Raw genomic sequence first — 13,121 nt, forward strand, 5'->3', positions numbered from 1 at the left:
TATTACATATAATTTTTACATATAATTTTATATAATACTGGTTGACTGTAATTATATTTATGGACATATTTTATATATGGTATATTATATTATTATTTATATATAATTATATATATATAAATTTTGTCTACCGGATAGCTATTAAAAAAAAATAAATAAAAAAAATAAATAAATAAAAAGGTGAGGAGTTTTCGTAATAATTATAAAAATATGATTCAAAAAAAATTTTAATTAATTTATTTTTGTTTATTATAGACATACATACATATATATGCCTTTGTTATATACATACGTAAAAAATGATATTTTTTGTATTTTTTCTATTTCCTCCTGCTTCTTCGATTTTCTCGATGATCTATTGTTACATCCTCTCGCTATACAATGTACCATTTTTATAATATTCTTATGCGTCTCAATTATATTTTTTATTCTCCAAAATCACAACACGTGCTTACAACGGACTTTTTGTGCGATGACTGCTTGTCATTATACTCCGATTCTTCACCCTCCTCCCTCCACCTCGATACTCCAAATAATGCTGGCATCGTCCGGTAGATAGCAGCATGAGTGGCCCATACAAACATGGCCGACGATCAAATCCCCTTCCCCACCAGTGCTTCACCCCCGCATCATCAAGCTGGCCCTAATGTTCTCTCCTTTACCTCCGTGTCCTATGTCGTGTAGTTCTGCGAGTCTGCGCCTCCCCTTCTCCCAAACCCTGACACCGACGAGTCGATCCGTGGCGTCGGGAAAGGTGCTCCGTTACAAAATATTATATTAAAATATTATATTAAAATATTATATTAAATCAAGGTCATCTGTTTTTTCTAGTAAAGGTAATATTCACTTCTATGAAAAAATGGATAAAACTTTAGAATAAGATACCATAATTGAATCACCTTGACCTCGACATATATTGTCAAGATCATTACTCTGAATAACCTTCAAAAGGTTTTAATCATTGTTTGATGTTTATTAGAAAGTTATAAACAAAAAGGTTTCACGAATCATATCTAATTTTTAGACATCATTTACATTTAATAGAATTTATTTTTAGAAGATTCATTTTTATTTGTATGTAATAAATCGAATATGTAGGCTGCGGGGGAACTCTGCCTCAAGAATATTTAATCCAATTTCGTTTTGCATTGACTGCAAAGGTGATGTGGGACGGACTTCGTTTTGCGTGGAAAGTTGCATGAACCTATAATATATGGACTACACATTTCTATCAAATATACATAGTATGCCGAATCCCTAGCAGAACTGAGAGAGATGCAAAATCTACACTTGGTAAGACTACACTTGGTAAATATCTAAAAGAATGGCAACCTCACCAATGATCTTGACCTTGATATATGTTATCAAGGTCATCATCCTGAATAACTTCCAAAAAGTTCTAGTTGGCAATCATTGTTTATTAAAAAATTATTAATAATTATACAGGGTGTCATGAGTGATCATAATTTTGAAAAATTAAGGTAGATTGGCTCAAAGTTAGAAGAAAAGTCTTGTACAATTATGCAATATTCGCAATAATTAACGAAAAATAAATTAAAGAAAATCGGCCAATGAGTGTGGCTAGAAGTGCGTGGCGGTGAAGGCGGTCTCATTGTAATATAATAGCGGCGCGCGGCGAAGCAGTGATTGGAGAGGGGAAGAGCCTTCGCCGCGCGCCTACACACTCATCGCTCCTCCCCTCCCCAATCACAGTTTCGCCGCGCGCCGCCATTATGTTACAGTGAGACCGCCTTCACCGCCACGCACTTCTAGCCACGCGCATTGGCCGATTTTCTTTAATTTATTTCTCGTTAATTATTGCGAATATTGCATAACTGTACAAGACTTTTCTTCTAACTTTGAGCCAATCTACCTTAATTTTTTAAAATTATGATCACTTTCATGACACCCTGTATAGTAAAAACATGTATTAAATGTCAACATAACTGCGATAGCAGAAGAGGCATTGGGAAGAAGGAAAGTAAATAAGAATGCCAATACACAGCACAAACCGTGGTTCACGACGGAAGCAAAGTAACTGGCAAAAGAGAAGAGGAAGGTATACCTCAAATACCTCAATAACAGGACCTCCAAAGAACGGCAGAGATACAAAAACGTAAGAAACCTCGTTAAAACGGAAATGAGGAGAATCGAGGAAGAATACTAGACGACCTTTTCTGCTGACATGGAGTACGACCTATACGGGGCTCAAAAGAAGGTGTGGGGAATGCTACGACACAGGAAGCAGGAAGTAAATGAGTTTATTCAGTCACAGTAAATCTCTAAAGAAAAATGGATGAACTACTTCAAACAGCTGTTCCGGGAAGAAAGACCACCTACCAATGGCCTCTTAAAACCGTGCATTTCAAAACCGAGCCACGATGAGTACACAAATAGATGTTGAGCTTGTGCTATCCCTCGCTAAGACGTTGAAGAACAGAAAGGCGCCTGAGATATACAACGAGATGATAAAATATGGAGAAAAAAACCTCCACTCGGAATTCGCCAAGCTATTCCAGAAAGTCCTCACCGACAAGATCGTTCCATCGAACTGGACGGAGGAACATTACCATCCCGATTTTCAAAAAAGGAGACAAGAAGATGCCGGAAAATTACCGTGGAATGACTCTCCTTAGTGCGACGATGAAACTTTTCACACGAATACTGGCGAATGAAATCTCAGAGCGGATTCCAGGGAGCGAAAAGCAGCAAAGATTTAAAAAGAACAGATCCACAACGGATGCCATATTCATAGTGCGTCAGATAGCCGAGAAAGCCATCGAATTCGGCAAACTTGCCTTTATGTCGCCTTTGTCGACCTGACCAAGGCTTTTGACCGAGTTAGGCTCAGCGACGTCACAAATATCCTGAAAGAGAAGGGCATGCCTGAGAAAGTGATACAAGTCGTCGAAGCCCTGAACTCCAACACCACAACGCAGATCCGCGTCAACAACAGCCTAACAGAAAAAGTCCCAATCGCAACAGGAATAAGACAGGGCGATTCCCTCAGCCCACAGCTCTTTAACCTCGTAATGGACAAGATAACAGCTGACACGAGAAGTGCGGGCCGCGGATTCAGAACACATAAAGGAGAAACGACCATATTGTGCTATGACGTGGTGTTAATCTCTGAAAATGAGGACGAACTTCAAAGACTGCTACACCAATTTTATGACAGCAACACGATGATTTCAGTACCGAAAACCAAATCCCTCGTTATCGCAAAAGAACCCATAAGATGCAAGCTAGTAAGCAATGAAATCATCGAACAGGTCATGTCCCTCAAATACCTGGGCATCAAAATATCCTCCAGCCAGGATAGGAAAAAGAAGATACAGGGCCAAACCAGCAAAGCGACAAGAATATCTGGATACCTAAAAGAAATCATCTGGCGAAACAAATATATGAAGAGAGAAGCCAAGATCAGGATCTATAAAATTTGTATTAGACTAATTATGACGTATGCAGCGGAGACCAGAGCAGACACCAAAAAAACCAAGAGCATGATCCGCACAACAGAGATGTGAACTCTCCGAGTCATCACAGGAGGGGACGGTGCACTTGGACACAGTACAATTGGACACGTTGCAAATGGACACGTTACAATTAGACACAAAACTTTGCACACGGTTCAATTGGGCACCGTTCAGTTGCGCACCGTTTAAGTTCACACCGTTCATTTGGACACAGAAATATACGCACTGTTTATTTGCACACCGTTCGTTTGCACACCGTTCAGTTGCGCACCGTTCGTTTGCACACCGTTCAGTTGCACACCATTTGCTTTGATATGTTAGAGGCCTTCGGCCCCCCTCCCGCAACCACTCCGTCAGTAGGGGACGCATTGCGAAGAGTTCAATCATGAATATATGCTGTAAGTTATAAAGCGAGATCCACCTTGCCTACCGGCGGGCTGGTTGCGGGAGGGGGGACCGAAGGCCCCCCCCCTGTACCCCCAGCGTGTGTGTGTGTGTGTGTGTGTGTACATTTGTGATATTTTTTAATTGTATTAAATTCTATATAAATTTAAATTATTAAAACGGTGTGCAACTTAGCGGTGTGCAACTGAGCGGTGTGCAACTGAGCGGTGTGCAACTGAGCGGTGTGCAACTGAGCGGTGTGCAACTGAGCGGTGTGCAAACGAACGGTGCGCAACTGAACGATGTGCAAACGAACGGTGCGTAATTGAACGGTGCGCAAACGAACGGTGTGCAAACGAACGGTGTGCAAATAAACAGTGCGTATATTTCTGTGTCCAAATGAACGGTGTGCAACTAAACGGTGTGCAAATAAACAGTGCGTATATTTCTGTGTCCAAATGAACGGTGTGCAACTAAACGGTGTGCAAATAAACAGTGCGTATATTTCTGTATCCAAATGAACGGTGTGAACTTAAACGGTGCGCAACTGAACGGTGCCCAATTGAACCGTGTGCAAAGTTTTGTGTCTAATTGTAACATGTCCATTTGCAACGTGTCCAATTGTACTGTGTCCAAGTGAAGGCTACTCATCACAGGACACACACTCAGGGACAGAATATCCAACATGGCGATCAGAGAAGCCTGCGATGTACGAGATATTGTCCGTTGGGTAAGGCAGAGGAGACGAGAGTGGAACGACCACATATCTAGAATGAGAGAGGAAAGACTGGCGAGAATCGCAAGAGATGAGAAATCGAGCACCAGAAGATCCCCAGGAAGACCCCCCAAAAAGATGGCTAGACAGTTGGACATCCGGATCACAGGAGGTGAATTAATCGAAAAGACAGGCTCTAAGCCTATTTCAAGAAAAAGAAGAAGAAGAAAATGTATTAAATGAAGGATATTGCATACATATCTCAGATACGGGTTAGGTTAGGGTTAAGTTAGTTCTCTTAGGATCCGGGCATGGCTGCTTCGGTACTTGCACCATAAGGCAGGGCGTAAGCGGACGACAAGGTGCCATCATTGTGAGGCGGACTAAGACACGGCGCAGCACACGTCGGAAGAATGTCCAGCGTGGGATATGCCTAGCGCCTTGTTTTGGTACAAGAAGTGGAAGGCGACCTCTCACTGCCGACAGTTGTGGAAACCGTGGTTGGCAGCAAGAGAATCTGGAAAGCGATAACCTTCTTCTGTGAAAATGTCATGTCATAGAAGGAGGCCACGGAGCGGGATCGGGAAGAAGACTCAGCTGTCGATTCCGTATGCTTAACTACTATAAGGAGCATCTTCCCTTCCATAGGGGTGCTGCGGGTGCATTAGTGCGGTGGCACTGAGGCACCAACGATCGCGGTTTCGAGTATAGGCGGCGGTGGACGGCTGTGGACCTGTCCACCGCCCACAAACATGTCAGGTGTAGCTATACAATTAAAGCCAGAGATGTAGTTCCTTTCCCTACCAGGGGAGAGGGGCCGTTACACGTGGAGAGGGGTCGCGGTAGAATACTTCGGCGAACCCATGGCCCCTCCCACATGCGCGCGAGATAGATCACCATGGGGTTTTAATTGGTAGTCGAGAAGTCAGTTCTCCTGGAGTCCAACATAACCCCCCGCCTTCGGGGGAAAATTAACATATTTCCCCACGTTAAAAAAAAAAGTTCTCTGGGGCGCGGTTCTCTGGGGGTCGACAATTGGGCGAGTAGGAGACGAAAGGGGCTTTTTAGTGAATATGTCTGGACCGCAGCATAGCGGCCAGGAGAGCCCCGCACTACCCCGCTAGTTTCGGTCGGCGGGATGTGCATAAGGCGCATTTTCCCCCTTGTAAAAGAAAAAGTTCTCTTGGGATATCGTTGCTAGTATGGATTCATCGATTATATTACGAGATGAAGAGGAGACGTTCAAACGGTGACAAGATGCGAACGGAGCACGCAGACCGAGGAGCTTCACAAGGACACCAAGACCGAAAAGAGAGCCCTTAGAGATCTCTTCGACGGCGGATGCCCAGCCTAGCAAACAGCGGACGGATGCAACCATTTGACGGCTTGATGTGGAAGGTCGCAGATCCCAAGACGGAGAGAACTGTGGCGACTCCAGCACGGGACGTGACCACTTCTACCCCAATAAACAGTGCTAACAGCGCCTTAAACTAGGAGTGGCACGAGGTTGGCAACAGACGAAGAAGGGACAGGAGTAAATCGGAAAGAGATAAAGCCTCCATCAGGCTGCGGAAAGGAAAACTTGATGCGGTGACAATTAAGCTCAAAGAGGAGTCGTCGTATGCCGAAATCTTGCGATTAATCAAAGATAAGTTGGTCAAGAACCTTGGTGACATTGGAGCTGTGTTGCCAAATCCGCAAGCAACATGCAACACGTAGTGAAGGGGGTAACGGACATGTGAGCGTAAGCGTGTGAGCTCGGTGCTTAGGCTAGCTTCGGATAGTAAAAGAGGACAGAATACAGTTTTCTGTCTCCTTCCTATTAAACTGGTAATGAAAAACGGATGATGCTGCTCGCTTCTCGATATCTCATTCTGCGTGCGACAGCGTTAAATATTTTCCCCTTACAGCTTTTCATATTATACATATGTATGTGGGATAAAGTACGAGATAAATTGTTAATCAGCGGTTATATTAAGTGTAACGATGCACCCCGAAATGCATCGTTCCTGGCGAACACCGGCCGGAAGCTGCCGCCCGACGATCACCGGTCGGGCAAAGGCAGAGGCGCTGTGCGCCCATTTTTAATAAATAGGAAACATCCGGGTAGGAAAAGCGATGATCAATTATCGCGACACTGCCGTCGGGAGCCGACAGTGGAGAATCCGCGCTCGGCACCCCGAACTCCCCCGGGCGGACCCGAACCGCTCCGATATTTTACCGCCGCTCGGTGGGAGTAATTACCGAACACGCCGGCGCGCGGGTAATTAACCGGGTATAAAACGGGCTCTCGGCGGCATAGAAAGACAGATCCTTCCGATCCTTCTCAGCAAGCCGAGCTAGTCAGAAGGCCAGCAAAGCGAATAGAGAAATCCTTGCGAAATCTAAGCCAGAAGGTAGTGAGAACGCTGCCTCAACCGATTGATATCGGTGCTTCGAGATCGCCTTCGAACCGAGATCCGAATATCAGGCGTCGCGCCTATCCCGGGATGGAATTTGAGCCGCCTCCGACGCTTGCTAGCGTCGCGACGCCTTCCGAAACTCTACATCCATCGGGGAAAGATAATTAGAAATTAAATAACCGCACCGCCGGGCTTTAAAGCGCCGATCAGCTGAGCCGTAAACACCACGGCAAGAAACACGGCAAAAACACGGCCGCCGAGTCACAAAAACGCGAACGTCCGTGCCGAGAATCGTGCGAGCGCATCTGGCACGTATTATTTTAATTTATATTCGTACCGTTAACGAGCATTGTGCAAACGGCTATTTGTACAAGATCCGTGACACGTCCACGGCCGAACTTAATAACGCGGACGCAGAAATAAAGAGCGAATACGCGAGTTATAAACGGCGATTATTTCGCGCCGGCTTTCCGTAATTTCTCGGCCCGCATAGATCGCCAGTATCGATCAGCCGACGCGCGCAAATAGATATATATATATATATATATATATATATATATATATATATACAGGGTGAGTTTTAATGGTTGTGTCAATCTTTTTATCATGCGGGAGATTACCGATCGCAATTTTAACAAATTGATCGATACATAGATGTCAGTTAATTGGATCGACCGTATCGAAGGCCGAAATATAATGTGTACAATTAAAGCAAGTTAAAAGCTGAAATTATATAGTATGGATTTATTATTATTGTTAAAGCTACGCATTTATTATTATTATTATTATTATTATTATTATTATTATTATTATTATTATTAAATATATATATTATTATATTTATTATTATTATTATTATTATTATTATTATTATTATTATTATTATTATTATTATTATTATTATTAAATATATATATTATTATATTTATTATTATTATTATTATTATTATTATTATTATTATTATTATTATTATTATTATTATTATTATTATTAAAGCTACGTATACATATATAATATATTAAAGCAGTAAGAATACATATTTAAAAATTCAGTTCAAATTTAACACTTTAACGTTTTATGTAAAACTTTATTTCAAATTCCGCATTTATTTTTATGATAAAAATTTTTAATATTGTTAGACGCTAAAGGTATGTAGTATTTCTGCCTTCTTGAAATAAAATCACGCAATTGTTCCACAAGAAATACATTCTTATGAAACAATTGCGTAATTTTATTTTAAGAAGGAAGAAAATTTTTTGCTCCATATTTTTAGCATATAAAACAATAAAAATTTATCATAAAAATAAATGCGGAATTTGAAATAAAGTTTTACATAAAACGTTAAAGTGTTAAATTTGAATTGAATTTTTAAATATGTATTTCTTCCGCTTTAATATATCGAATATGTATAATAATAAATCCCTAATTTGATCACAGTAAAATAATAATAATAATAATAATAATAAATATAATAACATATATATTTAATAATAATAATAATAATAATAATAATAATAATAATAATAATAATAATAATAATAAATGCGTAGCTTTAATAATAATAATAAATCCACACTACATAATTTCAGCTTTTAACTTGCTTCAATTGTACACATTATATTTCGGCCTTCGATACAGTCGATTCAATTAACTGACATCTATGTATCAATCAATTTATTAAAATTGCGATCGGTAATCTCCCGTATGATATATATATATATATATATATATATACACACACGTACACACACACACACACATACACTGTATCACACAAACACGCACACTCACAATTGTACATCACACATACGCAATTGTACATCACACTAACACCTTTGTTACACACACACACATATACGTGATCAGATTATTTCATCTCCGCCACCTGGATCCGACGGCTATCCATACGATTAAGATTCCGCGGTATACAAAAAACCGCTCGTTACAAAAGAACATACAGTAAAAGAATGTTCACTCATGCTCTTCATGTTCTCAGCACGCGCTCTGACCGCACACTGCTCATGCATTCTTCTTCCAAACACTCTATCCTACATTCCAAAGGCACACTGCATTTCGTCTTTATTTATTATACCACACTTCTAAAGGCACACTGCATCCCGCCATTATTTATGCCACACTTGTCATCTGACACACGTCACTCATCACGCGAAAATCGTTCTCACATTCTCTCTCTCTCTCTCTCTCTCTCTCTCTCTCTCTCTCAATCCTACATTTTACATGTCCTCGAACGTTTTCGTTCTCATTTTCAGACTCCGAGTCATCGCTCGCATAATCTATCCATGGTTTCATATAGTCTACGGATGTAGATTTTCTTAGTGATACTTCATGCTCACCCATCTTGTGCACAACATATCGACAATGATCGATTGCGTAATACTCTCGATATACTGTATGGATCAACATACTTATTTGCTAGTTTTAAATCAGGGCCTAGATGTGTACGCTTTATTGCTACTAAATCATTTTCTTTATATTTCAGTCATTTTTCGTTTTTTATCAAAAGTCGCTCGGTTTTCACTGGACTTTCCCAATACATTCTTTCGCTTGTCTACGTAAGTCATTACGGCTGTTTTGAAAATCCAGTCTTTTTCTAACAATTCTCGGATTTGAGTATCTTTTCTCATACGCACATGAGTTCTAAATAATAAATGAGATGGTGTCGTATTGATACCTCTATGTAATGTAGAATTTAAATATAATTGAACCGAATCAAAAAATAAATTTAAACCATTTCTCACGCTTAGGATCTGAAAGCTTAGTTACGGTAGCTTAGTAACGGTATCAAAACTCGATTCACGCGCTTTATTTGTCCATTCGCACGGGGAACTCCGGTTGTAGTTAATACGAATTAATATGAATTATATTTTCTACCGCACACACAATAATCGATAAATTCTTTAGATGTAAAAGCCGCATCGGAGATTATTCGTCGTGGATTTCCAAAATAATTGATTGTTTCCTGAGCTTACTGATAACTTCGGTCGCATTTGTAGTCTTAGTGGCATATAGCCATACAAATTTAGTGAACGTATCTACTACAGTAAAGATATATTTATAATTTCTTTTCGTAGAAGACAGTCCCATATAATCAATATGATACATATCCAACGGTAATTCACCCTTTTCAATCACATTAAAATATCCTTCTTGTTTGCCTTGTTTTCTTTTCAGCTAAAATGCAAGCCACACAATTTTTTACTACTTTTTCAATTTTCGCTTTTATATTCGGCATCCAATAGTCTCTTAATAATAACGCTTCTATTTTCGCAACTGCGAAATGTCCTCTATCGTGTGTTTGTTTAACGACTTGCGTGCGCATTGCTTTTGGTACTATTAACAAAACGTCTCCATTATGTTTTTTAAAAAGTCATTTTTTATCACATAATCATCATTATTTTCCTTTTTTACCACGTTGAACATTTTCTTTACATCATCATCATCTTGTTATGCTCGTCTAAATTTTACAGTTACATCACATTCGTCTACAATCATACAGACTGAAAAAGGATTGCGACTCAATGCATCCACGTGTACCATGTTTTTTCCAAGCCTATGCTCAATGGTATGATTATATTCCTCTAAAAGTAATACCCACCGGGTTATACGTACACACAAATCTTTTTTATGCATAGTTAATGTAAATGCGCGACAATTTGTTTTAAACGATATTCCTATACATATAGTAAATAGACACGGAACTTTATTAATGTTTTAACAATAGAAAGTACTTCTAATTCATAACTTGTATAACGTCATGCAGGGGATGTTTTGCCGCTTGAATAATAAATAGATTGTAACTTATTATCTTTTTGTACTAGAATCATACCGTATCCATCAATCGACGCATCGGTATGTAATTCTGTTTCCGCACCTAATTTATATAGACGCAACACGGTCGCACAAAATTTCTTTCAAACAATTAAACGCCTGTTTCTCCTCTTCTCCAAATTGAAATTTCGCATTTGATTTCAGCAAATTAATCAAGGGACGCGCTATGATTGAATACTTCGGTATAAATTTTCTAAAGTAACCGCTCAGACCGAGGAAATTTCTGCATTTGCTTTACATTAGTTAGCTCTGGGAATTTATGTACTGCTTTGATTATATGTGGATGAATATACTCGACCATTTTCCATCATAGCCGAGAAATTCTACTCTGCTCTATAAAAAGCAACACTTCTTCCAATTTATTATTAGTCCTGCTTCGCTCGCGATTTTTAACACAATTTCCAAATTTTTTACTCCTGTAGCTCTGTCTGCGGAAGGGATTATCAAATCATCTAAATAAATTAGCACTATTTTATATTGCATCTTTAAAAGTTGCATTTATAAATCGTTGAAAAATTGATTGTGAGTTGCAAAGACCAAAGGGCACTTTTAGAAATTCATAATGTCCATCAGGAACTATAAAAACTGTATATTTTTAACTCTCCCTATCTACCGAAACATGAAAAAAACCGTTTCTCAAATCTAATATACTAAAATATCTGGCGTTTTGTAAAAGATCAAATTGGTCTTCTATGAGTGGGAATGGGTATCGCGTACAATTTTTTTATTAAATTGTCGATAATCGACACACAATCGTGCTTCCATCCTTCTCTGTTACCAAAACTACGGGACTCGCACATAGATTTATAGAAATAGACTGCGCATTCCTATCCAAAAGACTGTCTTAACATTAGAAAAAGAGAGCGATAGCGGTTGGATCTCTTTCTCTCTCGCACAATTGAAGGAGAGGGGATATCACGGCTGGAGAAGAATAAACAGATAAGCTACGAAATGCGCTTTTCTGTTTATTCTTCTCCAGCCGTGATATCCCCTCTCCTTCAATTGTGCGAGAGAGAAAGAAATCCAACCGCTATCGCTCTCTCTTTCTAATATTTAAGACAGTCTTTTGTACACGCACCGGCAGGAATGGTGTCCCGGTATGCTTATGTGACGTTCACTGACGTCATACTCACAGTGTGAGTCTCACACAAGCGAAGCGTGCATGTACAGTAAGCGACAACGATTCTTTCCTAGGCGGGGCAAGGGGAGTGTAGAACTGGTCACTGCCGCGCTGCCGGCTGATTGACCAGTTCTACGCTCCCCTTGCCCCGCCTAGGAAAGAATCGTTGTCGCTTACTGTACGTGGGTCGGGCAACGAAGAGAAAGTGGGGGTAGAGTAGTGGGGGACATTCCGATGTTGCGTCCTTCGCGCACGGCACAAGAGCGAGAGAGAAAGCATTACAAGACGTGATACTGAGTTAGAGGTGTCCGATAGTCGTCTCTTTCACTCGACGCTCGAACGAGAGAGTGCAAGCGAGACAACTATATACCGCGCGGGACACCGCGCTGTTTCTATACGTGTCTCGTGCGCTCTAGTATCGATATACAGGGTGGGCCATTTTAATCTATGCACCCAAATTTCTTTGTACCTAAGACAGATACGGAAAAATGATTCAGACAAAAGTTTTATGGTTTCGAGGGTGCCATAAGATGGTATCATTGGTTTGACCTTGAAGAGTTATTTGAAGGTCACATGAAGGTCACCTTTAATTTCTTAAATGGAACCTACTATTTGTCATTGCATATTCTTGTAGCTTATCTCGAGAGCTTTCCAAAACACTATAATTAAGTACTTTTTTGTTAAGTACTTTTTGAGTTATGAGGCTTGAAATAATTTCTTAATTTTACATAAACCGTAAAATATCTTGTAAAATATTCATTTTTCGATTATCTTACCTTAATACTTTTATGTACAAAATAATGAGAGGAATCAATTGGTGTAAAGAAAACACATAGTTGTTTTTAAGAAAAAATATGGAATTGTTAATTGCAAATTACATATTTTTTCTTAAAAACAACTGTGTTTTCTTTACACCAATTGATTCCTCTCATTATTTTGTACATAAAAGTATTAAGGTAAGATAATCGAAAAATGAATATTTTACAAGATATTTTACGGTTTATGTAAAATTAAGAAATTATTTCAAGCCTCATAACTCAAAAAGTACTTAACAAAAAAGTACTTAATTATAGTGTTTTGGAAAGCTCTCGAGATAAGCTACAAGAATGTGCAATGACAAATAGTAGGTTCCATTTAAGAAATTAAAGGTGACCTTCATGTGACCTTTAAATAA

At 39.5% G+C, this 13,121-nt stretch overlaps 1 protein-coding gene across 11 annotated transcripts in view; it reads right to left on the minus strand.

Moving 5' to 3' along the window:
• Magu (SPARC related modular calcium binding-like protein magu) overlaps window positions 1-13,121 on the minus strand; it is a 345,184-nt gene that overhangs the window by 202,965 nt on the left and 129,098 nt on the right. For 2 of the 11 annotated variants that reach the window (XM_083092353.1, XM_083092351.1), the window contains exon 1: window positions 293-595. The exons of 7 other annotated variants lie outside the window; for them this stretch is intronic. Coding sequence is in view for 2 of the 4 variants with exons in the window: in XM_083092351.1 (XP_082948477.1) it covers window positions 293-390 (98 nt within the window). In the remaining 2 variants the exon portion in view is untranslated. Of the gene's footprint in view, window positions 1-292; window positions 1,441-13,121 lie in introns of those variants that run through there. 2 more of the 11 variants (XM_083092354.1, XM_083092352.1) reach the window with 2 other exon arrangements.

This window comes from Camponotus vicinus, unplaced genomic scaffold (genome assembly GCF_025532165.1).
Source record: "Camponotus vicinus isolate PSW18456_S1 unplaced genomic scaffold, iyCamVici1.0 SCAF_2, whole genome shotgun sequence".
NCBI lineage: Eukaryota > Metazoa > Arthropoda > Insecta > Hymenoptera > Formicidae > Camponotus > Camponotus vicinus.